This window comes from Atractosteus spatula, chromosome 14 (genome assembly GCF_055471065.1).
Source record: "Atractosteus spatula isolate fAtrSpa1 chromosome 14, fAtrSpa1.hap1, whole genome shotgun sequence".
Lineage (NCBI taxonomy): Eukaryota > Metazoa > Chordata > Actinopteri > Semionotiformes > Lepisosteidae > Atractosteus > Atractosteus spatula.
The window spans coordinates 16710757-16735779 of NC_142719.1; the positions used below are offsets into that span (position 1 = coordinate 16710757).

A 25023-nucleotide genomic window follows, 5' to 3' on the forward strand; every position below is an offset into this window, starting at 1 on the left:
ATATATGTTAACTTTTCGAACCGCTTTGTCCAGTTCAGGGTCTAGGGGGAGCCAGAGCCCATCCAGGTACACCCTGGACAGGACGCCAATCCATCACAGGACCGTGAGGGGCAACCCACGAGCACACAGGGAGCAGACTCGCAATGCTAACCACTGCGCCACCGGGCCACCCACGGAATACAGCCATAAAAATAATCTGCGTTTTGGGGGTGGATGCTGGATCTTGATCGGAGAGGTGGAGCGTGTGGGTGCACCAGCAGACAAGTCAAACGTTTATCTCCGCCTCACAGCCAGGCAGCTGCTACATCTGCGCCTGCATTATCACCCGGGAGGCAGAGGGCGTGACCCGTCCAGAGCAGAAAGGGGTTAACCGGGGGAGGGGGCCCTAGTTCCCCAGCATGGACGTGTGCGGCTACGGACAACAAACACAGCACCTCGCACGTTTACTGCAGTCTTGTCCTTTTTTCTCTTTCCTAAATCTAAATTTTACCCATAATGTAATTTTTCCCATCTTTGCAATTCTTTTTCCCTCTAAAAAGCTTTCTGTATAACAAGAAAGGACCATGACGTTTGTTCATGTAGCTCTTAATTATCTGCTATTTATTCCGACTTTTAATTTACTAATGGACACCCCTATGTAGAGTACATTGCCTGGGCTTCATTTCTTCATTACTTCAGCCACGTCTTGCTGTCCTCTCCCTTGCTTATTGGTGCAGGCTATCCTATGAAAGGAGCTACACACACCTGGACTATTATTGCCGTGAATTTCCCTGCAGCCTGTGCTTGGCCTGTGTTTTGGAAGCACAGCTGAGCATGGTCCGCACTGGGGCCGCCCTGTGCTCGAACCGAGCTGTACTAAAAAACACAGCCTGCAGCTTCACGACAGCATCTGAGGGAGAAGTGTGCAGCTGCCCGACATTATGCAAGATCGTTTCCTGTTGTGCAGGGACAGGGGGCACAGCGTGTGAGAGCTGGCTTATTGTTTCTTTCTCTCCTTCCGTTCGGTGCTGGGCACCCGAAAGAGCCGCAGAGTGCTGGGTGATGATGAGACAGCACTAACTGCTACCGTTCCAGGCTTCTGACAGCTTGGCACACCCTCCGTGCCAGCATAACGGCCCTGGGTGCGAGGGGGAGGGGGGGAATTCACGCCTGGTCCGATGGGGGTACTTTTCACCGCGTAGCTTCCTGTCCTACCCTGTTGTGCTGCGTGAGTTGCTCGAGAACTCTCTGTCCCTTTGTCTCACATGGCCACCGGAGATAAGGATCTTACTGCCTGTGCCCAAGACACACCTGGGCCTGCCCCTCGCGGGCGAAATAACACACGCGTCCTGTTCTTCTGTTTTTAATCAAATGGATTTTATTTCACACACTGTTAAGTCAATCCTCTCACACACTCACCCGCGACCCCGATGATTCTCAGGATTTCGAAACCTCAGCCCCTCCTACCCCCTGAACTGCTAGCCCATGCTCTCACACTTTTGCAAAAACAAAGAATCGTCAATTGGAAAGACTGTTGCTCACTTCCTGGAACTATGCTTGGCTCCAGCCATTGCGCTGCTAGTTGGGACAACACCCTTACAAAAGGTCAACCCAGTAAATCCACACAGTATTATCTTTCTGTTTTTCCGTATTTATCCCATGCAGTTACTCTACCCTCTTTGTCATAATATATCACGCCAGCTCCAATAGATCATTAAAAGATCTTATGAACTATATTTGTCCCTCTTTTTCCCCCAAAGCAAAAAAAGAAACATCTTTAGGACAGAAGTAAAGTTTAAAGACAGGAAGGAACGGAGGGTGGTGGTGGGAGGGGGACACTTTCTAGCATAACTCTCAGCCCCTTGGTGTAACATGATGGTGCAGCTGCAAAAACATTCCCCAAGTCACTTCCTGCCTTTGAGTTTTCAGAACTCTGGTGTGGGGCGGAGCTGTAGGAATAGCTAGCAAGGCCAACTGAATCAGAAACAGCAACTGAGAATGCAACAGATTATACAGAGAGGGATATGAATGAATGAAGCAAAGGGGTATTGGAAAGATTTAGAACTCTAAAAGGAAGCTCCACCCCTAATTCACTCAATGCGTTCATTTGCTCTGCACTCCCCCTTCACATATTTTAACACCAGGTGTCTAATACAGAAATACTGAAAAATACTTTATCCCCTTTGTTGTAGATACAGTAGAATATTTTTGCTCACACTTAATGTGATTCTAATGAAAATCTATAACCCTTAGTATTTCTAGTGCTGCTTTTTGGGGAAATGTGTCGAGATCCTCATACTTTTGTGTGGAAAGTGTGGTGGACTGTGTCTATAGAGATCTTTGGGGGGGGATTACTGGTTATGATAGCCCTAGGTCTTAAACTGAAAGGTTCACATGCTGCACTTTTTCCGTAGCAGAGTTTTGGGCTAATCTCTTTGGACAGGAATAAATGCCTATTTGGTTTACTGTATTTCAGAGACAGTACTTTGATATTAAACATATCTGATCTGACCAGCCTGCAGCCGCCAGTACTGTTGCTTAAAAAGGCACTTCTTTCTTTCTCCTGGGCTTCTGATAAGAGGATGTTGAATAGAGGAACAGTGAAATGAGAGGGAGCTCTATTTATTGTACCATGATGTGAGGAGCCATGCAATATTCACAGAGACAAGAGAGGCCTGTTTGTGCTGAAAAGCGAAAGGCAAAACAGATCCCAGGATTGCTACAATATTACTTTGATTGGTGATGGAAATAAAAAAGAGAGTTGCATTAAAGCAGCATTTTGGGAAAGCCAGAGGGAGGGAAAGGTGAAAGGGGGAGGCTTGTGAATCGCACACTCTCTTCAAAAATGACATTAAAAATGACGACAAAGCTGGCTTTTCAGCGTTGTGTCACCTGCCCTTACTTGATTAAAGCCCCAAAAAAAAGACCTCATCCAGTGGTTCTGATACACAAAGGCGTGGATTTCTGCTGAACACACCGCAGACATCGGCCAACTCGCAGGAAGCCACTGCACAGATCAGTAGAGCAACTAGGCAATAATTTAAGAGCAGTACGAGATGAATTCATGACGAGCATCCTCCACAAATGCCTAAACTTCACTGCACCACCACAGCAGCCAAACAGATACAAAAACAAGAACGTCATGAAAAAGAACTGATAATGAGACCCCAGGTGATGTCATTTGCTCTACCCACATAAAAAAATACACGATCCTTTAGAGAAGTCGCAACCAGAAGTTCCTGGAGGAGCAGTATGGCTGATCTCCTCCCAGTTCATGGCAGCTTGAGCGGCCCAGTCTAGGGCACGTGCTCTGACGTCCTTTACAGAAAAACGTGATCAAAACGCTCAGCAGACACCAGCAAAAGGCCCCGCCAATTGTTTCGTAGAGTCTGCCCCGTTTATTCACGTCTCAGTTCGCATCCTGCAGCCTGACCCTCGGGGGCAGCGTCACCGCTGGTCGTTAACAGCGGCTACAATCCTCATCGGCTCCTTCAGCTCCAGCCCGTTCTTGGCCGTCAGTCTGGACTCCATGCTTTCCTCGCTGTCGGGGCTGCCCGTGTCGCCATAGCAACTGGAGCCAGGGGAGGTCCCCGTTGCGACCACGGAATCGGAGGAGTCCCTGCCTCGGCAGGCGGTGGCCAGCCCCGGCTGCGGTGGGGGGGCGGGAGGGGCGCCGGGGGGGGCCCGCGGGAGGTCTGAGTGGAGCTCCAGCTTGTTGTTCTCCCCCTCCCCCTTGTCCTCCTCGCCTGCAGCTCCCCCTGCTCCCTGGTCGGAGGCCTGGTCGTTGAGCAGCTTGACCAGGAAGTTGATGTACTTCATAGCCAGCCGCAGGATCTCGTTCTTGCTGAGCTTCTTGTCGGGTGGGTGCGTGGGGATCAGCTTCCTCAGCTCGGAAAAGGCCCCGTTGACGTTCTGCTGCCGCCAGCGCTCCCGGCTGTTCGTGAAGACCCTGCGGGCCAGCTTCTGGGGCGGGCCTGCAACACAGCCGCCTGGTCCTCATTATTGACTTGACCGTGATCCATACAGACTCACAGACTCACAGACTCACAGACTCACAGACTCACAGACTCACAGACTCACAGACTCGCACACCTGCACACCTGCACACCTGCACACCTGCACACACTCACATGCACACACACATAGACTCACAGACACTAAGAGCTGCACACACTCACATACACACACACATAGACTCACACACACAGACTCACAGACACTCACATGCACACACACATAGACTCACAGACACTAAGAGCTGCACACACTCACATACACACACACATAGACTCACACACACAGACTCACAGACACTCACATAAACACACACATAGACTCACACACACAGACTCACAGACACTCACATAAACACACACATAGACTCACAGACACTCACAGCTGCACACACTCACATAAACACACACATAGACTCACAGACACACAGACCTGCACACACTCACATACACACACACACATAGACTCACAGACACACACACCTGCACAGACCTGTACACATTCACACATAGACTCACAGGCACACACACCTGCACAAACCTGTACACCCTCACACAAACATGTAGACTCAGAGACATACACACTGCACACCCTCAAATACACACATACATGCACACAACGGGACAAAAGATTTGCTGGGCTTCAGGTCAGTGCTTGACATATTGCTTGACATTCTGGCTTTTGCTCTATCTAATAAAAAGCTAAGAGGAGCCTGGAGAGCACCCAGAGATACCCAGTCATTCAGATAGTCAGAACACTTGAGTGATCGAGAGACTGCTTATACCAAGGTCAGAAAATACAGTGGCCATCCAGAAACTGATACGTTACGGTTTCCTCGCCCTCCCAGGCACAGAGATCAGGTTTCAAAATCAACCAGCCCAAATCTCCAGAGCCCTTCCATGGTTGGAACTTCACAAGCACAAACACTCTGCAGACATGCCTGCTTCTATATGTGACCTGTTCTTCCCAAGCCAGGATGTGTTACAGCTTGACCCTGAATATTACATTTTAAATCCTGCAAAAATTGAAATCAAACATCCTGACAATATTCTTTAAAATATGCTGAAAAAAGAAGAAAGAAAACACAACTTTTCAACTGTGGAGCCTTCTTCAGGTGGTCTTCTCACCTAAAGAAGGTTCCACAGCTGAAACGTTGCGTTTTCTCTCTTCTCTTTTCAGCATGGAATAAACCTATTACTTGTTACTTTGCAGACTACACATGCTGACGCAGCTACCCACCCAAACTTCTTTAAAATATAGACATTAATTTGTTCAGATGGCGGTTTGATCACAAAGACCTTTTTTTCCTGTTTGTAGTATGATTATTTTATCTATATTTTTAATGATTTATTTTTAAATCTATAATTCTTAGTGGCTTTCTGGATTCTGTGAGCCCCACCAGCTCGGGACTCTTCCGTGAGCCTTGCGCCCACATGAGACGCTACGATACTGTCCCTGAAGGCAGGGTGCTGCCGAGCCATCGCCCGCTGACACACCGCAGGCCGCAGGCAGCAGGCCGCAGGCTGCAGGCGGGAGCTAACCTTCAGGCAAGTCCATTTCGAAGTGCGCGGAGGGTCTTCTCTTCATGCGGCTGCTGGCGAAAACTCCAAAGCTGGCCGATGACCCCAGGTAAGGACTGGCGCAGAGGGAGGGAAAGAAGAAAAGATTACCGGGTGCATGCAGGCCCAGGGCCACTGCTCACCACGGATAAAGCGCTGATACATCGGGCAGCCTTTTATTTTTACACAAAACCAGTATTGCAACTACCTTAACAATCCTGAGCAGTGGTTCCCAGCTCTGGTCCAGGAGGAACGCTGTGTTTGCTGGTTTTTGCTCTAGCTAACCACTGGCTTCTTCATCACTGATTAATTTGATTCCCAGTTTCTCTTCCTGCCCTGATATAGTGTGATTCCCAACTGTAGGGGTGTCTCATGCAGTGTCACTCCCAGCTGTAGGGGTGTGTGATACAGTGTCACTCCCAGCTGTAGGGGTGTCTGATACAGTGTCACTCCCAGCTGTAGGGGTGTGTGATACAGTGTCACTCCCAGCTGTAGGGGTGTCTCATGCAGTGTCACTCCCAGCTGTAGGGGTGTCTCATGCAGTGTCACTCCCAGCTGTAGGGGTGTGTGATACAGTGTCACTCCCAGCTGTAGGGGTATCTGATACAGTGTCACTCCCAGCTGTAGGGGTGTGTGATACAGTGTCACTCCCAGCTGTAGGGGTGTGTGATACAGTGTCACTCCCAGCTGTAGGGGTGGCTCATGCAGTGTCACTCCCAGCTGTAGGGGTGTGTGATACAGTGTCACTCCCAGCTGTAGGGGTGTCTCATGCAGTGTCACTCCCAGCTGTAGGGGTGTGTGATACAGTGTCACTCCCAGCTGTAGGGGTGTCTCATGCAGTGTCACTCCCAGCTGTAGGGGTATGTGATACAGTGTCACTCCCAGCTGTAGGGGTGTCTGATACAGTGTCAGTCCCAGCTGTAGGGGTGTCTCATGCAGTGTCACTCCCAGCTGTAGGGGTGTGTGATACAGTCTCACTCCCAGCTGTAGGGGTGTCTCATGCAGTGTCACTCCCAGTTGTAGGGGTGTGTGATACAGTGTCACTCCCAGCTGTAGGGGTGTCTGATACAGTGTCACTCCCAGCTGTAGGGGTGTCTCATGCAGTGTCACTCCCAGCTGTAGGGGTGTCTGATACAGTGTCACTCCCAGCTGTAGGGGTGTCTCATGCAGTGTCACTCCCAGCTGTAGGGGTGTCTGATACAGTGTCATTCTCAGCTGTAGGGGTGTCTGATACAGTGTCATACTCAGCTGTAGGGGTGTCTGATACAGTGTCACTCCCAGCTGTAGGGGTGTGTGATACAGTGCCATTCCCACCCGTGTCTCTTCATCATCAATTGCTCAACTATTATCATAATATTTATTAAGAGCTGTTTAGGCAGAAATAACAGCAAGCAAGTCGAGAGGCTGAGTAAGGTCCTGCGTGCTGATGTTGTTGGGAATAGAACCCCCTGAAATAAGGAAATAAGATGTTATTGAAACTCAGGACTGACCAAAGAGATAAGTAAAAGTAAGTACAATAAGTACAAGTAAGCATATGAATTAAGTCATCACTTAGCACTAGAGATGTGGATGTCTGGAATGATAACACAGTGTTCTACAGCAGCAGGGTTGGGAAGCACCACTGATCTCAAGGGGGTGTAAGCAAGACAGAAAGCTGGGTGGGTTTCTTTTCTTAGAGAACTAAGAGTTGTGGGGTCCTGAAGCAGCCAGCCCAGCCATGAGGACAAGGACATATACGCCAATATGCCACCCGGAGTCATGACGATCAAACTACCTTCTGATCCATAATCTTTCATATATTTTAAACATTTTCACAGCTCCTGATTCTAGCCCATAGACCCCAGCCAGCCACTCCTGCCCCTGTAGGGCCACACTCCCCCTGGATTTGCAGCTAGCTATTAATCCTCAAATAGTGCATTAAACTATTAATCCCCGGAAATAGTGGGAATTCACTGAACACAAATGTGATAAGTGTGTGGTGAAAAACTGACACAAACCACACACATACTGTGAAAATTCACCACAGCGAAGCTTCAGAGGTGGGGGTGCATGTCTTTTTTTTTAAGAAATAATGAAAAAAATCAGGAAGGAAAATAGAAAATAAGCTCAAATACAAGTTAAGGTTTTTTTTAAAATAAGCCTTCCATTCTTATTAAGCAGGCTCTGCTGCATCATTTCTACAAGACACTTTTTAATTTAAAGGTACAAATTACACTTGATGAATTGAAACATGCTGGAAGCAGAGCATCAGTAATTAGACACTGCATCTGTGTCACGCTGTATCAGAGAGCAGAGCTCATGAGCACACTAAGACCTGGGCTGCTATTCAGACAGGGGGAAGGAATTTGAATCAAAGAGTGCTTAATTTCAACCAATGAGCAAATTTAAATAAACAAAGATTTCACGATTTATACATATTATTAATCTATAAATAGCCACTTCATAGATAAGTTATAAAATAATATAATTAAACAGGTTTTCTTCTTTTCTAGTATCCACATTTGCTTAATTTAAATAGGCAGTTGAAAAATGAGATATTATGTATTTTTAACCGATCCTGGAATAAAGGACCTTCGGGAACAAAAGATATTGATCTATACTGCACAGCGTATTGAACAAGAGCTTGAAAAAGCGATCTACAGGAAACGGACAGCTCCATTTATACAAGGAATAAGACCATGAGAAAAGGTTTAAAAACTAAAGCACCCCAGCAAAAACTAATTAGTGCTGCACAGTTTTCTGAAGCCCTTTGGCAAAGTACAACCTATAGATTTCTGCGTAACACCAGTAGATAAGATAAGACCACTGTATTGGCCATATACTATTTCTTGTATTAGGAATTAGTCTTTTCATATACCCCAGTGTGCTCTCCATGAGACACACAGACAGGGAGAGAGCCTGGGGTCAGAGTGCAGGGTCAGCCATTGTACAGCGCCCCTGGAGCAGTTGGGGTTAAGGGTCTTGCTTAGAGGCCCAACGGAGTAGGATTCCTCTGCTGGCCGCGGGATGTGAACCGGCAACCTTCAAGCCACAGGTGCAGATCATTAGCTACAGAGTCACCGCTCCGCCTCCCTCGGGTATGGCCGAGTATATACAACTGGAACTTTCAAGAGCAATTATCGATCTCTGGAAGGGGTGGTTTCAATGGCCCATAACCACCTAGATGAAAGGACGTTCTTCTGGCCAGCAGGGAAAGTGTTTCTCCCGGGGACGGAAGGCTGCAACAGCTGTGCAGCCTCTGTGGGCTGTGGGCTGTGGCCGGCCCAGTAGCGCAACGCTCCCCTGCAGGGGCAGGAACTGTGTGGCAATGTGTGGTGAACCAAGAAGAGCTGCACCAGAAAAGGCCCATTGCAGGGACAGGTCCTGTACAGCAGGTCAAGGGCCTCCAGCTCCAGTCATCAAGGGCTGCTATAGCCCTTTTGATTTTCACAGCAACCTTAAGGTCAAAATCAAATAATCAAGGGTGCAGGGTGTAGAATGCAGAGTCCTCTGCACCTTGTAAGATGCTTACAAAGAGTTGTGCAACACAACACATTACATTGGCCTTTCAGTTGCACCTTGTGTAATTGTCCCCAGTTTAAAATGTTGGGGTTCCCTCCTGAGCTGAGATTCAAATGTTTTTTTCTGTATTTGTAGGTCTTTCAGCAAAGTAGCAATATCCCTTTGAACCACCGAGTATTAATATAATGCCCATTCCACTCTGCCAGATGCACAAGACACTTATGTGCTCACTGCAGTACTGTACTTCCATGTCTCAAGGTCAAAACTGATGACTACCACCAGCTTTTCAAAACCACCTCTTGGTGTGCATGGGACTATGGGAAGTGTTCACAAACTACCTTTTGAGAAAGCAGTCAAATCTCTTAGTTCGTTCAACCCACTGACTTCACTTCCCAGCATGTATTTCTTCACCCCTGCGTTCCTGACCCAAACCCAGGTGAAATCAATCACAAATCACAGACCTCTAGGAGGATATTACATCTAGAACAACACCTAAAAATGCTGCCAGCTACTGGGTTTGTTAATTTGCGATTGGAAAGCGAGTACATATTTGGATGTAATCTGGACCATACAGTAATTCAACTAATGACACCCTAAATCAATGAAAAAAATAAAAGGTTTTCAAGGCTTGTGGCTCATCAGGAAAGAGATCTTCCCAATCTAAGTAACGTCAAGCAGACTGAGAGTGTGTGACTCCACACGAGTCCATCACAGAGCTCCCATGCTGGTACCCAGTGCTATAGCGTGGTGGACTGGGGCAATGCCTCTTGCTCCAGGGGATCATACTGTCCACAGTGGGATCTCAGGCCTGTAGCTGAGCCACCCCAGCACTGATCCAAAGCTGATACTTGTTTTGTGTCACGGATGTAAAGAAATGTGAAAAAGAAAGCACACCCTCTTACGATTCTTTGTTTTTTTCTATATCAAGACCTATCTGACCTTCACCCAGTCCTCACCAAGTCCCAGCAGCAGGTAAGTCTAGCCTCATGTGACAAATAACACATACATTTGTATTTGTCTTTGTCATCGCTGTACCTATCCTTCAAGGTTTGGGATTGGTTACTACTCAACACAGATCTGGCACCCGCTGTTTTTCCGGACCCAAAATTCTTCCTCGTGACAGCTGAGTGCGGCCTCCCTGCCCCCTTCTCATCCTGTTTCCCCCAATGCCTGATCGTATCGCTGGCTCTGCTCAAACCTGAAAGAGACACATGGACAGATGGGCGGGGGGGGTCTACCTGTTCAGAAAGGGATGCCCAGGCAGGTACTGAGGAGGCAGCAGGGTGCTGGGCAGGATGGGCATGGGGGACATCTGGGCTGGCATTCCAGGGGTGGTAGCAGTCAGGGCGGCCAGCTGGGAGACCCGGGAGTCCGTTGGGCACTGCACTAGCGAGGGGATGGGGTGCAGGGCAGTCAGTTCAGTTGTGGGCACCACTCTGCTCCCTAAAGCCGGCGTGCCAGGCATGGGGGGCACGGGGGGCTTGCTGTGGCCGAGGCTGATGACAGGGACGTTGGGCGGCAGGGGGGCCAGCTCAGAGGAGGAGGAGGAGGAAGAAGCAGGGGTCGAAGGAAGAGGGGGCGTCCTCTCTTGTCCGGTGGTTTCTGCGGCAACGGGCTCAGCTGCCTCCCGGCGACTCGGGGCGGCCGCCCCCCCAGGGGAGCCGGTGGCCACGGCCTGGGACGTGCCTCCCTCGCTCTCCTGCTCGTTAGGCGGCGGGCTGCTAATTGGCGGAGATGCAGTCTGGAGAGGGCTCTGGCGCTCGCCGGCAGCAGAGGCCGGGGGGGCGGGAGAGCCGCTGGGCTCCAGCTTTTCCATCATTTTGCTTCTTTGTCTGAGCCTTTGGCCTTTTAATTTTATTTTCGCTCTGGCGGAGGCTGGGGGGGGGGGGGTGGGGGGGATATTTCTGCTGCGCGAAGCTCGACCTCCTGTTGGAGCGCTCGCGGGAGTCACTTCGGCGGGGAGAGCGTCTGTCGGGGGCTGGAAATACTCGAGGCTGTCCGTATCACCTCTGCATGTCAAGACGCGCCTCTCCCGCGGGTGGGCGTGAGCCTGCAAGCGAGCGGCTGATCAAGAGAGCGCATAAGCCGTTATACAGGACGCCTGTGGGCATCCATCAGCTTCAGCTGACGTATCTTTGCCTCCCCTCTCCTCCTTTCTACAGATCTGGCATCTGTGTCTGCGACGCCCCTCGTGTCTCTGCTCCTGCGGGAGCCGCCCCTCGGCAGGCCTGGAGTCTGGCCGTCTCTCGCGTTCTCCGCGATGGGCCCGCCGCGCCTCTCCGCACGAGGCGAACCCCCCTCAAGCGTTTTAAGGCGGCCGGTAGGTTTTCCGAGACGTGTGCGAAAGCCGCGATGTCATGTGTGGCTGCTCGCACTGGGTTCAAAACCCGCTTGGGGGGAGGGGTTTCTCTCCGCTGGTCCTCCCCGAGAGTCTGGCCGTCCACTTTCACCCAGGCCTTGGTGTTGGAGTTCTCACGTTGGATCTGTGTTTTCTATGGATGCTCCCTGGCTGGGCTGGCTGTCCTGATTGTGTTATCTTGCCTGCCGGACCTTAAGCCCCACCAGCACTAAAACCAGCAGCCAGATCTGGGCTTGTAATGCACTGGACCCACTGGGATGCTGCTCCCAAATTCCACGGAGGTCCATGAGCAGCTGTGTGGAAAACTGGATACCACCTCCCTAAAACTCCGTCTCCGAGCAAGTGTCTTGTACGTGACTGTAATCTCCAGGGACCTGAGGAGCTCACATGATCAGCTGCTCCTCACTCAGATCACTCTAAGTCTTCCCAGGAGAGAGGAATTCTGAAGTCTTCCAGTGTGGACCTGGAAAAACACAGACACGCAAAAGAAACTTCAGGCAGGTCTTTCTACATCCCTCAATGTTTTGCAGCACACATACTGTATGTGTGAAAACCAGACTTGGCTTCCGAGTGAAGGCGCTGGCTCCTGGCCCTGCTCGAACCTTTGTCTCTGGTGCAGACTCCTTATTCGAGAGGGGTGGTGTACGAATGGAACAATCTGCCCAGCCGTGAAGCCATGAGGTCGGTACCCTGGGCTCTTTCCCAAAAGCAGCTGGACGAGATGCTGGGACCAGTTATGTACTAGGCATCACATGAGTTAGACAGGTTAAATGACCTCCTCTCCGTGGAGAATAATCATAAAGTAAGCCTTCTTAAGTTCTCGTCGGAAAAAAGATGCTCGGGTTGGTTTCAGGGGCCTGGAACTGCTATCAGCTCAGGCTACATGAAAACATTTCAGAGAAGTGCCTGAAATTCACATCAAATAGTTCAATTTTAGACCTTAGCCTATCTTAAGACTGGATGCCCAGAAACGCTGGTAAATATTGCCGCTGAGAGTTTACTGGATGAAAGAGGCAGACTTCTCATTTAAAGAAAAACAACTTACAAATCAATGCCACCCTATAATAAGATACCGAAACCTGCTGAAAGGAAACGGGTTACAATGGTCGTGTCTTGTGGGCTATGAAACCACCACCTGTAGGCCTTGGTCATTTCTACTCACTCAGTCATTTTGACTCTCAGTGGCTGGAGCCCTTGCTGTCATCCTTAAGAGGAATCTTCAGCTTTCACCGCCTGACTTAGTCTGAACCTCTTGAAATAAACCAAACCACCCCCAACAGACACACAGACACACAGACACACAGACACACAGACACACAGACACACAGACACACAGACACACAGACACACAGACACTCCTGCAACACAGAAGAACTCAGCATCTTCATCCAAAACCAATTTGCCTGTTTCTGTACTTCTTGTGGGTTGTGTCATCCCAAGATGAGCTTGAACCTGCTATTTAAGCCAACACCTCAATAACAGTGCCCTGGAAAGTTGAGTCAGCTCCCCCAAAGCGCAGCAGCCAGGTGTACCCCCACTGCACCACCCAGGTCAAAAGCCTATGTCTCTTTCCCCCTCGCCCAGGGGGACTCTGCTCCTCCCATCCAGAGCCACCTGTCCATCTTGTTTGATGATCAAGAACACGCAAGTCTCTTTCGGCTCCCGCTTGTTCAGGCCACGTTGCCCCGCCAACGCAAGGAGAACTTTCGATTTGTCTAAACTGAGCTCGGGCGCTGAGAGCCACAGCAGCAGCTGCTGCATCCTCCTGGTGTCGTGCTGCAGAATGAGGAACCCTGTGCCTCTCTCAGTACACGCGTGTGTACACGAGTGTGCTCAGCGTGAAAAGAGCACAAGAACAGGAGGTTAAAAGTGAAGGATCGGCCCTCCGATGATTTGAGGCAGCCTTACATATGACTCGCGTGTTCATGTGCTCAATCGCCCACAGGCATTCAGATTAAAATCAATTAAAGACAGTGGCAATTTCAATTAAAGACAATGACAGATGAGCAAGAGTTTCTTGTGGAGGAAGAAATCAAGAAAGTCAAGCTGGATGTAGATTTTAAAATACTTCATTTTTAGTGCAAAATCATATCTGCCTTTGAATATGACAGCAAGAAGAAGATACTGCAAAGACTTAATTTAATCGATTCACGCTCCACTGTAATAACATTGCAGATGGTCTAATCCAACACAATATAATTGAAGGTAATAGTTCTTCAGTGAGTATAGCTTTTGCCTATGAATAACTACAACCGTATTTGTCTCATGGGAGTCTCATTTTTTTAGAGAAATATGTGTCAGCTCCACCCCCTCCTCCAGCATGCGATAAATCACTTATTTCTAAAGATGCAAGTAAAGGTTTATTCCACAGCTGAAATGTGTTTCTTTTCTTCTCTTTTCAGCATTGAATAAACCTTCACTTGTTCCTCTGCAGCCTATGCATGCTGACACAGCTACCCACCTGAACTATTTCTAAAGATGTAGAATAATTTCACTGTGATCAATTAAAGAAGGGATTTGTACAATTAAGTCATTAAGCTTAGCACATAGTTTCAGTACTTAACCAATTAATCAATTATTTAAAATAGTTTGTATTATTTTCTGTAGCTAAACACATTCAATATCTTTACCCAGTACTGAAGTATGTAATGCCCTAAGGACATCTGTAAAAATGCTGGACCATTGTCCTTTCAGGTGCTAGATCCTGAGGACCCCTAATGAGACCAATATTATCTGTGTGGATGGAGGTCAGCTCTGGTGATCTCAGCCTGGGCTCTTCAAATCCCTGTTCAATGTAAGATTGCTGAGCTAGAGTGAAGAAAATAAACCTTTTGACCTTTGTTTTCCTCAGTAATTTGGAAGCTGGTGTTTGGGGGGGGGAAATACACGCCTCCACTTGGCTCTTTTTGCGATGGGGCATAAGGTCCACAATATGAGTTACCCCCTGAAATGACGGGATGAGAGAAAATGTTCCAGCGCGGGTCCGGTACGTGTGACCGAGCTAAACTGAATTTATCACGCAAACGACCGAAACATCTGCCTTCGGGAAATGTAAAGCCTTTGTTCAGATGTGCATTATACAGTAGAACATGAAACAACAGATCGGGATGACAACGTCAATGAAGGCTTTTGTTAATTATTTTTTTTGTCAAATTTAACTGTGCTGTATCTGACCTGTTTTTTTTAAACATTCTTGTGTACAATTAAAACTGAAGACAAATTTACGGTCATCAGTGAGACTGAAAGAGTTACCTAGAGATTCGTGGCCTTTAACAGATATTAACTACCCTCTGATCGATAAATGCTACAGTATTTACAAGGGTTCCGCTGTTAGAATTTCTTCGTATTTATTTTAGAAGGCTTTGTTCCCTCAGTTATGACCACATGTCTGACAAACCGACTGGTTCTAGATGCCAGCAAGCTTATACTGTACACCTTCGTCATGAAAATCAAATGTAGCACTGACGGGGTACTATAGTTCAAAAATGGCATTGATCTGATCAAGATAATAGAGAATCTTACAAGAAACAAGAACAACAACAACAATAATAATAATAAAAATAATATTAGTCATTTGTAATTATTATTATTATTATTACAGCGTCTTCATCGATACCATTTGTTATGCGAACTTTTCCAACAAAACGATAAAACGATTCAGTAATTCGGGTTATAGCAGCAATTGGCGATTTCTGTTGAATTAGGAATTTGAATTCCTGTTGAGTATTACAATTCTGTAGTTATTCGCAGCAGGCGATTCCAATTAATTCAATAACACGTAACGCGTTCACCTCATGCCGTTTCGAACCGTGCTTTCGATCACAGGCTGCTCTCTTTGGGAAAATAATTTGGGCACAGAGCGCACTGCAGCCGCACATTATCGAAGTCATTTGTAATAAGAATCAGGTTTAACCCTATGAGGATTATTCAATAGGTTCTTTAAAAAAATCTATTGAAAAGCCCGTTTCCGAAATTGAACTGGGTTTTATGGATATAAACTAACATTAACGCCCACAGTCAGGGTAAAAAATATTTCAAGCTTGCTTTTTGTAATATGTAATATCTTAAACTTCCAGCCGGACTACAAATCGAATGTCTTTTAGAAAGATAAATTACAAAAACGCATTAACTATAACAGGCAAATTGTTGACTGGAGTCCACAAATTTTTTTACTGTTAAAAGAACACGTTGAATGCTTCATACAAATGTTCGTTATCTGGTGTGGGCGTTTGGTGTTTAAACTGTTTAACAAATTATAATGAATTATATCATTTATTTTCATTATTATTACTGTTATTATTAACTACCTTTTACAACTTTTTATGTTTTTAAATGTAAAAATAATAAAATAATAACATTTATTGTCACGATATTATGGAGGAGACTTTATTTGAATACCTACAAGGCAGTAAATTGATTCGATAAACGACAAGATGTCTTCATGGAGAAAGTTCATCGGTTCAATGATGCAATGTTAATAATATGAAAATGTTCCCTTTTCTCGGCGGTTGCTTAAGATTTGCAGGAATTGCAACATATCTACATCCAAATATAACTGTCACGCCACAGAAAGCGGAATAAAGCGCAAAATTTGGATTTCGGGCAACACGAAAAACGCGAGGAGTCCCCAGTTCTGGGTAACATTGATTCCCAGTTAATTCCCGAGAATGTTGAAACGTGTCTTCGAAAAGAATCGGAAATCAAGAATATGGTATAGACCATGCATGAAAACTACACTTGACAAAATAACGATAATGCAACCGGCTGTAATTATGTTTAAGCATTGAATTGTTCTCCATCTGAATGTAAAGCGTCGTTTTGTTTGGGGAAAACAGCTCTGGAGAAAAACAGCCACGGCTTCAAGTAGATTTAGATGTCACTTGTGTTAGGAAGGTTCGTCGGCCTGTCCAGAAGGGCAACACCGGTTTAGAAATAGTCTAACTGACCGCTACATTTTTTTGTTTCTCTCACGTCTGTGTACTAATGTAAGAGAATAACATAATAAATCAATCCTCCCCATACTGACGAATTCCAAAAGCAGACTAAAATGACGCACAGCTAGCAATTAGATAGTTGAGTTTAAGGTTTTGATTATGAAAATCTTTATACTGTATACGTTATTTACGAATTATTAATATGTACATTTCTTTTGAGATTTAATTAAGAACAGGAAACCTGTAAAAAATTAAAACGAAAGTGTAATTAAATCTAATGAATGACAATATTTTGAACTTGTGCACAAATATAAAAACTTTAGAATTCAACAGTTTCTAGGAGCTCCTTAATCTTAAAATAGTTTGAAACTCCTCACCATTTTTAACGTTTCCAAAGGAATCTCATCTTCTGTTTGTCTTTGCATCAAGCACCAGTGAGCTCTCTTTCTCTCAGCATAACCAACCAGCAAAGAACCCACGCAGGCTGAAACAACACACATTGCAACCAAAGAGACTTTGGATCAAAATCAATATTCTTTTAATGCCCAAGAAATAATCTTTCAAAGTCTAGGCGATATTCTTTCAAAGCCTAAGCAGAGTTAACCATTTCTTGTGGCACTAAGCAAACAAATCAAGACTTGTCCAAGTACATACTGTAAAAGAAAAAAAAATAACTTCTGAATAAAAATTCTAAAACCCCTGCAGGCAATATCATGCTTACTGCTGCTGCCTGTACAGCAGTCAGCTCACCCTGGTGATAACCGTGATGGTTCACTCACCATGTTAACCCACTGGTACACTCACAGACCACGAACGAACCCCCAGCCCAGTTCACCTGGTGTGTCCAGTCCATGTCCACAGTCAGGAGTACGTGTCACCTCCACCGCCGCCTCTCCCCCTCTGTTTTCAGGCAAGCACTCCTTTTTAATTTATTCTCCTCCTCCTCTTTTTTTTAATCCCGTTTCTGACGTCCTGGCTGTAATGAGCTCCCCGGTTCTCAGCACCAAACTCCTTGTGAACCCCTCTTCCCCCGAGACACGCAGGCACGCGCACACACCCCACTGCTGGGCACCCCAGTAACCCTTCTCCCAGTCCGTGGGCGCGTGGTGGAGGTGCCGATGGCTCTTCCAGTCAGCGCGAGGTGATCTGCAGAGACCGACACAGCCCCCAGCTGATGGGGGTAGGAGGGGGGGAAGACTGACGGTTCACCATCCAGGCCGACGGGAGCACGTCTTCGGCTGCCCCAAAGCCAAGGGGACTCCAAGCAAGGCTGGCAAATCCTCACTGCGAAAGAACACTCATCCCCAAAAGCGGTCTTCTCTGCAGAACGCGCGCCTACTGTCACTTGTTTACTGCGGCGGCCACCAAAAATTCAGAACCAGTGAAGAGGCAGCTCCCACCCCTCCTCTCTCCCTCCCTCTCTCCCTGCACTCTAGCGGGGAGGTAGACTGGCTGCCTATTGGAAAGAGCTGGCTCTCTGCAGCTCAGAGCTCTGTTGTGGAGAGATTTCCTTCGCTCAGTGGACAAGAGGATGCTCTTTTGCAATGTGGTTGGAGCTGATAAGTGACTCAAAAGCTGCCTGTGCCTGTTAGATAAGGAAACGCCCCCCCCCCCCTCCACACACACACACACACACTCCTAACCCACCCCCCCACCCCCCCGACAACCAGCTCCATCTTTCCCCCGGTCAGTCCTGCCTAACAGGGAATTGGAGCAATCCCAAAAGGAAATGGGCTTATAACATAGTGGAACAACACACACACACACAAGCACGCGCACGCGCGCACACAGACGGACGCACAACAGGAGAGGACTATCTTACACAGCTCTGCTCTCCATGCAGGCGGTGCACTGTGAGACGGCATTTGGCGCCCCTTGCAAAGATGCTGCTCAGCTTCATCCTGCAAAAGAGGAAAAAAAAAGCAGAATCCTGGAAAACACTTCCCTTTTTCTGCGCCATTTGCTCAAGATGTCAACAGCCCATCTACAGCTTTTTGTGAAAGGAAAATGGAACCTAATGGCAATAGTACAGTCAGTGACATTGTGGCTTTAGTGCCAACTGGGCACTGAAAGTGCCAAGTCCCTTTGTCCAGTGAGGCAGTGAGGCTGCTCTCCTTGCACGGAGTCAGAAATGTGCCAGGTGACACCAGAGTTAAGTGAAGGACGTCTCACCTGCGCATTTTCACCTGTATGTAAAGATGCGAGTGAGTATGCAGCCTTTAAAACAGCACAGGACTTTGAAAGCCATGTTCTCCAGCTTTCACTGTGCACCTCAAGCAAAAATCGCTGTTCCACAGTCTGCCCGCATGGCTGATCGTGTATTTCAGTCAAAAGACAGGAAACGTTTCAATGATGACAAGACCAACGGACTATTTATGCAGCACTACATACTGTATATACAATAAAACATACATCTTGTCCTCATGGGAAAGAACCCAGGGATTTTGTGATGGAAGAACAGTCTACTATGCATTGAGCAGTGTGATGAAGGACCACTTTTAATTATTAATAATAATTGCTTACACTTATATAGCGCTTTTCTGGACACTCTACTCAAAGTGCTATATAGGTAATGGGGACTCCCCTCCACCACCACCAATGTGCAACCCCACCTGGATGATGCAACGGCAGCCATAGTGTGCCAGTACACTCACACACACCAGCTATCAGTGGGGAGGAGAACAGAGTGATGAAGCCAATTCATAGATGGGGATTATTAGGAAGCCATGATTGGTAAGGGCCAGTGGGAAATTTGACTAGGACGCCGGGGTTACACCCCTACTCTTTTCGAGAAACTCCCTAGGATTTTTAATGACCACAGAGAGTCAGGACCTTGGTTTTATGTCTCATCTGAAGGGAAGTGCCTTTTTACAGTATAGTAGGGCATTAGGAGCCACATTGACCGCAGGGTGAGCGCCCCCTGCTGGCCTCACTAACACCAGCAGCAACCTTAACTTTTCCCAGGAGGTCTCCCATCCAGGTACTGACCAGGCTCACACCTGCTGAGCTTCAGTGGGTTGCCACTTGTGAGTTGCAGGGTGATATGACTGAATTGTATGTATAGATATGTTTGATATATAATTCAATAATTTCTGGGTATTGCAATAACTTAATAAATGTCACAAGTGACAGTTTAATAGCTTTTAATCAACACTACATGTTGACACATCACCAGTACAGTACTCCATTAACATCTATGGAGTTGCAAACAGTCGAAATAAAGCTACTAATTAGTTCATTCACTCAACCATCATATCTACGACTTCATAGGACCAATGAATGTTCAATAACATTAAGAAGTGTCACCTTACATTTGAAGACACCAAAAAAATGATTACATAAGGATATGAGAAAAGTTCAATAAAACCATACAGGTTAAATTAATTAGTAATGAGTAACCTAGTTTCAGATACCCTGTAGGAGTATGCGACACAGTCATGGTCTGCACAGTTCAGTAGAGAGTTGCAGGAGAGTTAAACCAGACGAGGGAGAGCAGGAGAGCTTCTCCAGCCAGTCTGGGATTGATGAGGCCTTCATTGGAATTCAATAGGAAATAATAGTGCAGCTCATAGGCAGGGCGTGCCCAGCCCCATGGTGCTGAGGCCATGTGTTTACAGTAATACAGCAGTGCTGCCTGGATCCAACAAGCAGGCAATTTGATTAACTTTCCTCTCCAAGAGCTTCCTGAAGGTCCTGCTTCCTTCCTCTGTCTCCCAGCTCTCTGGGCAGGGCAGCAGCTGAACAAGACGGAGCAAAGGCTTCCTTGCTCCGTCTCAAACAGCACCCTGAGCTAGACGGCCGCTCCTTAATCCCCAGCACACTTGGAGACAGCAGGGACGTGTTCAATCCGCCCTGGGGGTCACCGATTGGGTCTGAAGGAAACCCGCCAGAACAGCTGCAAGAGAGAACAAGCCGTCCAACCCATCTGGCCTGTTTGGTCCAGTCAGTGACTTGCAATTCAGTGCAACTTCATTTATTCAAGTGATATTTGATTAATATCAAAGGAACAATGATTACTCTGTGAGATAGGACCCTTGGAATTGTACAACGCACACATGACAACGAAAATGTTTAGATTACTGTTCTGAGAAATGATAGTATTAATGATATCATCTTGTGTGTCTGCTCTGTTGCCGTCACGCATGTTACAGATGCAGTTTATCCTCCTTTTTCTTACAAAGAGAATCACATCAACGTACAAATTCTCTTCACACCAGATAAACTGATCTGTTACGTGGCTGAAACAGTGAACTTCTAAATGATTAATTACTACTAGGCATTACTCATACGGTGCTGTACTTTTAAAATTGCTGAAAATTTGGAGATTCCCAGGTTGGCTTCCCTTGTGTGGCAGGACACATGGCCAATATACTGTAAAAAAGGCAGCAGCAAAATCTTCTACAGCACAGGCATTCCTGCTGCCAAGAGCAGCTGCTGTCCTCACAGATAATTACAGGCACTCACCGCAGACAGAAGAAATGATTATTTTTGCACACCTCTGATTTTAAAAATAGGCAGAGCTTTGCGTCGGGTCACATCCTCCTCGGAGCAGGCGAAGCACAGCGACTCGCGCTCTCAGTTTCACTCTCAGGCCCCGGCCGGATCACAACGAAAGGCCTGAGAACTAGTCAGGGGGTCAGAGCAGCCTCTTGGGCAGACCAGGAGGCAAGTTTTGCACAAGCACCTGGGAAGGCACAGCCAACAGCACAGAGGGCCTCACCTCTCATCCGAGACGCGGAGCAGGAAGAGGCTCGGCTTCGCGGCTCAGCTCCGAGAGACGCCCAGGCAGATGCCGGCAGAGCCAGGGAGCTCGATCCATGAGCCTCTGGAGAGGCTTGGCAGAGTCAACTGCTCAGCCTGTGTTGATTCCCAGGGATGTGGAGACGAAGAGCATCCTAAACCCAGACTGAAAAGAGCAATTAGCAAGGTCACATTGCTGCATGAGTCTTGTGCACATGTACTTAATTACTCTTAATCACCTCCGATTCATCTATAAAATCTTTGCAGCAAATTAAAGAGACACAAATATGTATTATTACCATTACAGCCCTACAAAATTTTGCTATGATAGGCTTGCATGGTCTCTATGCAGTTTTGTCATGCTTGTACAACACTTTTACTTTAGTTTGCTGGTCACTACTATTCTCTGATGATTTTACTGTGATTGACTACACATTACTCTGCTTTTGGTGCCATGGTATAAAGGCAGGAAATGTGTTTTGTGTTGCTATTTTAAGTTTGTATAAATGCACAAAGTTGCTTTCTAGCATATTTCTTTCTCTTCTGACAAGATGACAAGATACTGATGTGCATTTTTCTGAACCCACGTGTGTGTCTATAAAAGAGCCACACCTGCAGTTTCTCCTGGATGCACATGACTTGTCAAATCCGACGCCAGGCCCCGAAACACAGCAGGACCTGTATCAGTATTGCTCAGATCAAGAGAACAAACCGACATGCAAACAGAAAAAAACCCCCGCAAAACATGCTGAGAGCTGGCTGTTAAAAAAAATGTCACATATCTGTGGAAGCGCAAGAGACCTTAACTCAGAAACTCATCCCGCTTGGAACAAGAGGCCGGTCACTTTTTGATTTGAGATCCGAGAATCCAATGAATCAACTCCTAGCAGGATAGCAGGGTTTGTTATTTTGTCTTCTGCAATATGAGACCCTGAGCTGACTGGTACCTCAACATCCCTTCACTTGGCACCATTGTCGCCTGTCCTGGCACTGTTGACACTAGTTCTATAGAGCTGCTGTGCTCGGACCCATATTGCCTGGGGGTGGGACAGTGAGGTCTTGGCATGCTTCTTGCATGGTACTGTTAGCAAAGTGTGGTAGAATCCTGAAGCAGCACCGATAAGGGAGGGGGGGGGGGGGGGGCTGACATTGTGCTGTTTTGTTCTTGGGTTTTTTTTTGGTGCCAGGAAAAAAAAACAACCTTAATAAAAAACTGGTTCACGCTAAAGACGCGCTGACTGAATTCCAAAGGCATGACGCGAGTGACTGTTTCTTCTTTGTTTCCATTTGTTTTTGAACGGAGATGTATTCTGGAGGGTCAGACGCTGGAGCGGCTGAACAGCTCACCTACAGCACTGACACGGTCTGGGAGACTGTGGAATCCGGGAGCCGAAATAAAAACAGTAATTCTGATTTTTCCTTGGAGAAAAATCAAAACGTGGATGTGTTTTCTTTTCTTTTTTTAACGGGCTGTTATTTTTCTACCAATTCTAAAACAACAGCCACAATAACAGGCCAGAGGTGCTGTGCGCTTATTGTTTCTCTTGGCTTTTTTAAACACATTTCCAATAAAACCTAAAGTCCCACTCAGCAGCCCTTTGACTAACAGATCCCTGGCTCTCCTTGCTGAGGACAGTGGGAGTCACAGGAAGTGCCCAGGAATAAGGCCCTGTATGAGAGGCTGGTGGGATGAGGCAGGGGGAGGAGGAGGAGGTGGAAAATATGACAACTGTTTTGAAACATTTTTTTTAATTATTTTTCACTGTCTCCACTTCCCTTTCCAAAAATTTCCTCTGCGCCCGATGAGGAAGAAATGCAGGCTATTCCAGTGAAAGCAGCCTCTATGGGAGACTGATTGGTTGCCTTGGAGATTCCGTCACCCACAAACATCTCTCTGCCTTGGACACACATACACACAGAAGCAACACACGCGCACACACACACACCCAGACAAAGACACACACCTTTTGCTGAGCTGAGATTTACAGGCTTTCCTGGATGTCTAGCGTGGCGTGGGAGACAGAGGGAGGAATGGACAATACCCACAGGATGTGATTCGAGTGCCTGTGCGACAGCTTAATGGCCTGTTTAGAAAGTTTGAGAGAAAACAAAACACAATGCAGCACGCACGCACACATTCACACACGCACACTTGCACAGACACTCACACATGCAGACACGCATATGCACACGCACACACATGCACATGCATGGACACGCATACACACACATGCACGGACATACACATGCGCACACACACACACTTGGACACACGCATGAGCACCCACGCACATGCACACCCACGGACATAGACATGAACGCACATGCACACACACGCACAGTTTCAAATCTCAGTTTCCAAAACGCCACTAATTTACTGATCTCAAGAACAAGATCATAACCCGTATGACACAAGTTTGTAAGGAATTCTTGGTTATTTTTAAAAGGCCGAAAAAAAGGAAGACGATTATTGCTTTTCAATTTGGTTCTTCTTTCCTTTGCGAGTCATGGAAGCCTTAATCAAAATGCCCAGCCGTTCTGTCAATAGACGGGAATTGATCAAGTGATTAGCAAAGGAACCACATGAGAAAAGATGGCTACACTTGCCTCCCCTTTCTGTTGTTCAGTGTGAGACCCCCTCCCTCTTCCAACAAAGCTTGCCTATAGTAACATACTTTTGTCCGAGTGGAAAACTGTTATATTCTCCACATGCACTGCTGTTTTGAAAGATTGGCACGTGCTATAACTGAGTGCATCATTACAGTCTTGACAGTCCTGAGTGACAGAACACCCAATGTCTGTTCAATTTAGCCATTTAACATGTCACGTTTTAGCCAACTGCATTCGACTGAGGTTTTTCACTCTACTTGTAGTCCTGATGGGACTTAGGCAAGTGGGACTCCTGCCATGACCTGGATCAATTCCCCTCCTCGCTTGTCCCTGCAACCCCCCCGCCCCCCTGCGCAGCCCCCTCACCTCCCAGCCGGCCTGCACAAGATACCCCGCCCCCCCACAGCACTGCAGACACAGGCTTCCTCCCTGGCGATAAACACCATTGTGTAGCAGTGATAGCGATCGCCTGGCCTAATTTGTCCGCGGCAATATTGGGAGTAAATTTCATGGAGAAAGTGACAAACATTTGCAACCCACCGGCTGGCGCGCTCTGCTGTTCCACGACAGATACGGGGCGAACGGGTCATTTCAAGGACGGTCCAATCCACGCAGAACTTCAGCCATCCCGAAAACCCACAGGCAGGGTCTTGCAGCCTCCAGAGTTTCCACGTCGGCCTCCTCTGCTGCCGTGATCGCTTTGCGCCACTGGTGCTGGGCCGGTGTTGGGTCAGCGGCGTCGCCTGCGCAGCTGTCACGGCAAACAAGGAAGATGAGGGGCAGCTCCCTCAATCCGGCTGCTCTCACTCCGCAGCAGGGGGGCAGCTGAAGCCGAGTCAATGTCCCTCACCAACACAATCGTCTACCGAACCAGGGTCAGTCCACTGGAAACCAGCTGTGCCCATCAGACACTAGCAACTATAACCTGGCTTACAGACAATCACCCCTCTCTACTGGGCCCAATGAGCAAGGCGATGCTGGTCTGCGGCCAGGACTTGCAAATCTTGCAAACCTGACATCTACCCATTTTCACTTAAAACTAAAGAGCAATGTGTGATGTGATGTATGCAAATGTCCAATAATATGTCCGAACTGTCTGCGAATGCTGTGTTTATTGCACCTGCTTTGGCAGCGCTGTAATTCTTCGGTCATGCCAATAATGCTATTTGAATTTGTGAAAGAGATCTGTCTGCTCTCCTTCCCCCTGGCTAAGCCTATGAAACTCCAGGCCTGATTATTTTAAGTCTATCTCCTAAAAAGTCACAGGGTTCTTTCGCTCCCTTTCCAGCTCCAGGCAGACCCCCAGAAGGCCTTGGTGAAGGGCAAA

General features: G+C 47.2%; 1 protein-coding gene across 3 annotated transcripts; it reads right to left on the reverse strand.

Annotated features, from left to right (window-relative positions):
- Positions 1–1338: 1338 nt before the first annotated feature.
- On the reverse strand, positions 1339–17847 carry lyl1 (LYL1 basic helix-loop-helix family member). Of its 3 annotated transcripts, XM_088932610.1 has the most exons (5): positions 17182–17847; positions 16724–16830; positions 10292–11875; positions 5535–5629; positions 1339–3953 (listed from the first exon to the last, which is right to left on the reverse strand). In XM_088932610.1, exons 3-5 carry the CDS (start codon positions 10870–10872, stop codon positions 3427–3429), a joined length of 1203 nt encoding a protein of 400 aa, XP_088788736.1. In that variant the 5' UTR covers positions 10873–11875; positions 16724–16830; positions 17182–17847; the 3' UTR covers positions 1339–3426. The 3 variants fall into 3 exon arrangements, with proteins under 3 accessions (XP_088788736.1, XP_088788735.1, XP_088788737.1); XM_088932609.1 differs by lacking the exon at positions 16724–16830 and having other exon boundaries at positions 1339–3968; XM_088932611.1 differs by lacking the exons at positions 1339–3953; positions 5535–5629; positions 16724–16830; positions 17182–17847 and adding an exon at positions 5640–7000 and having other exon boundaries at positions 10292–10369.
- Between the last annotated feature and the right edge of the window lie 7176 nt (positions 17848–25023).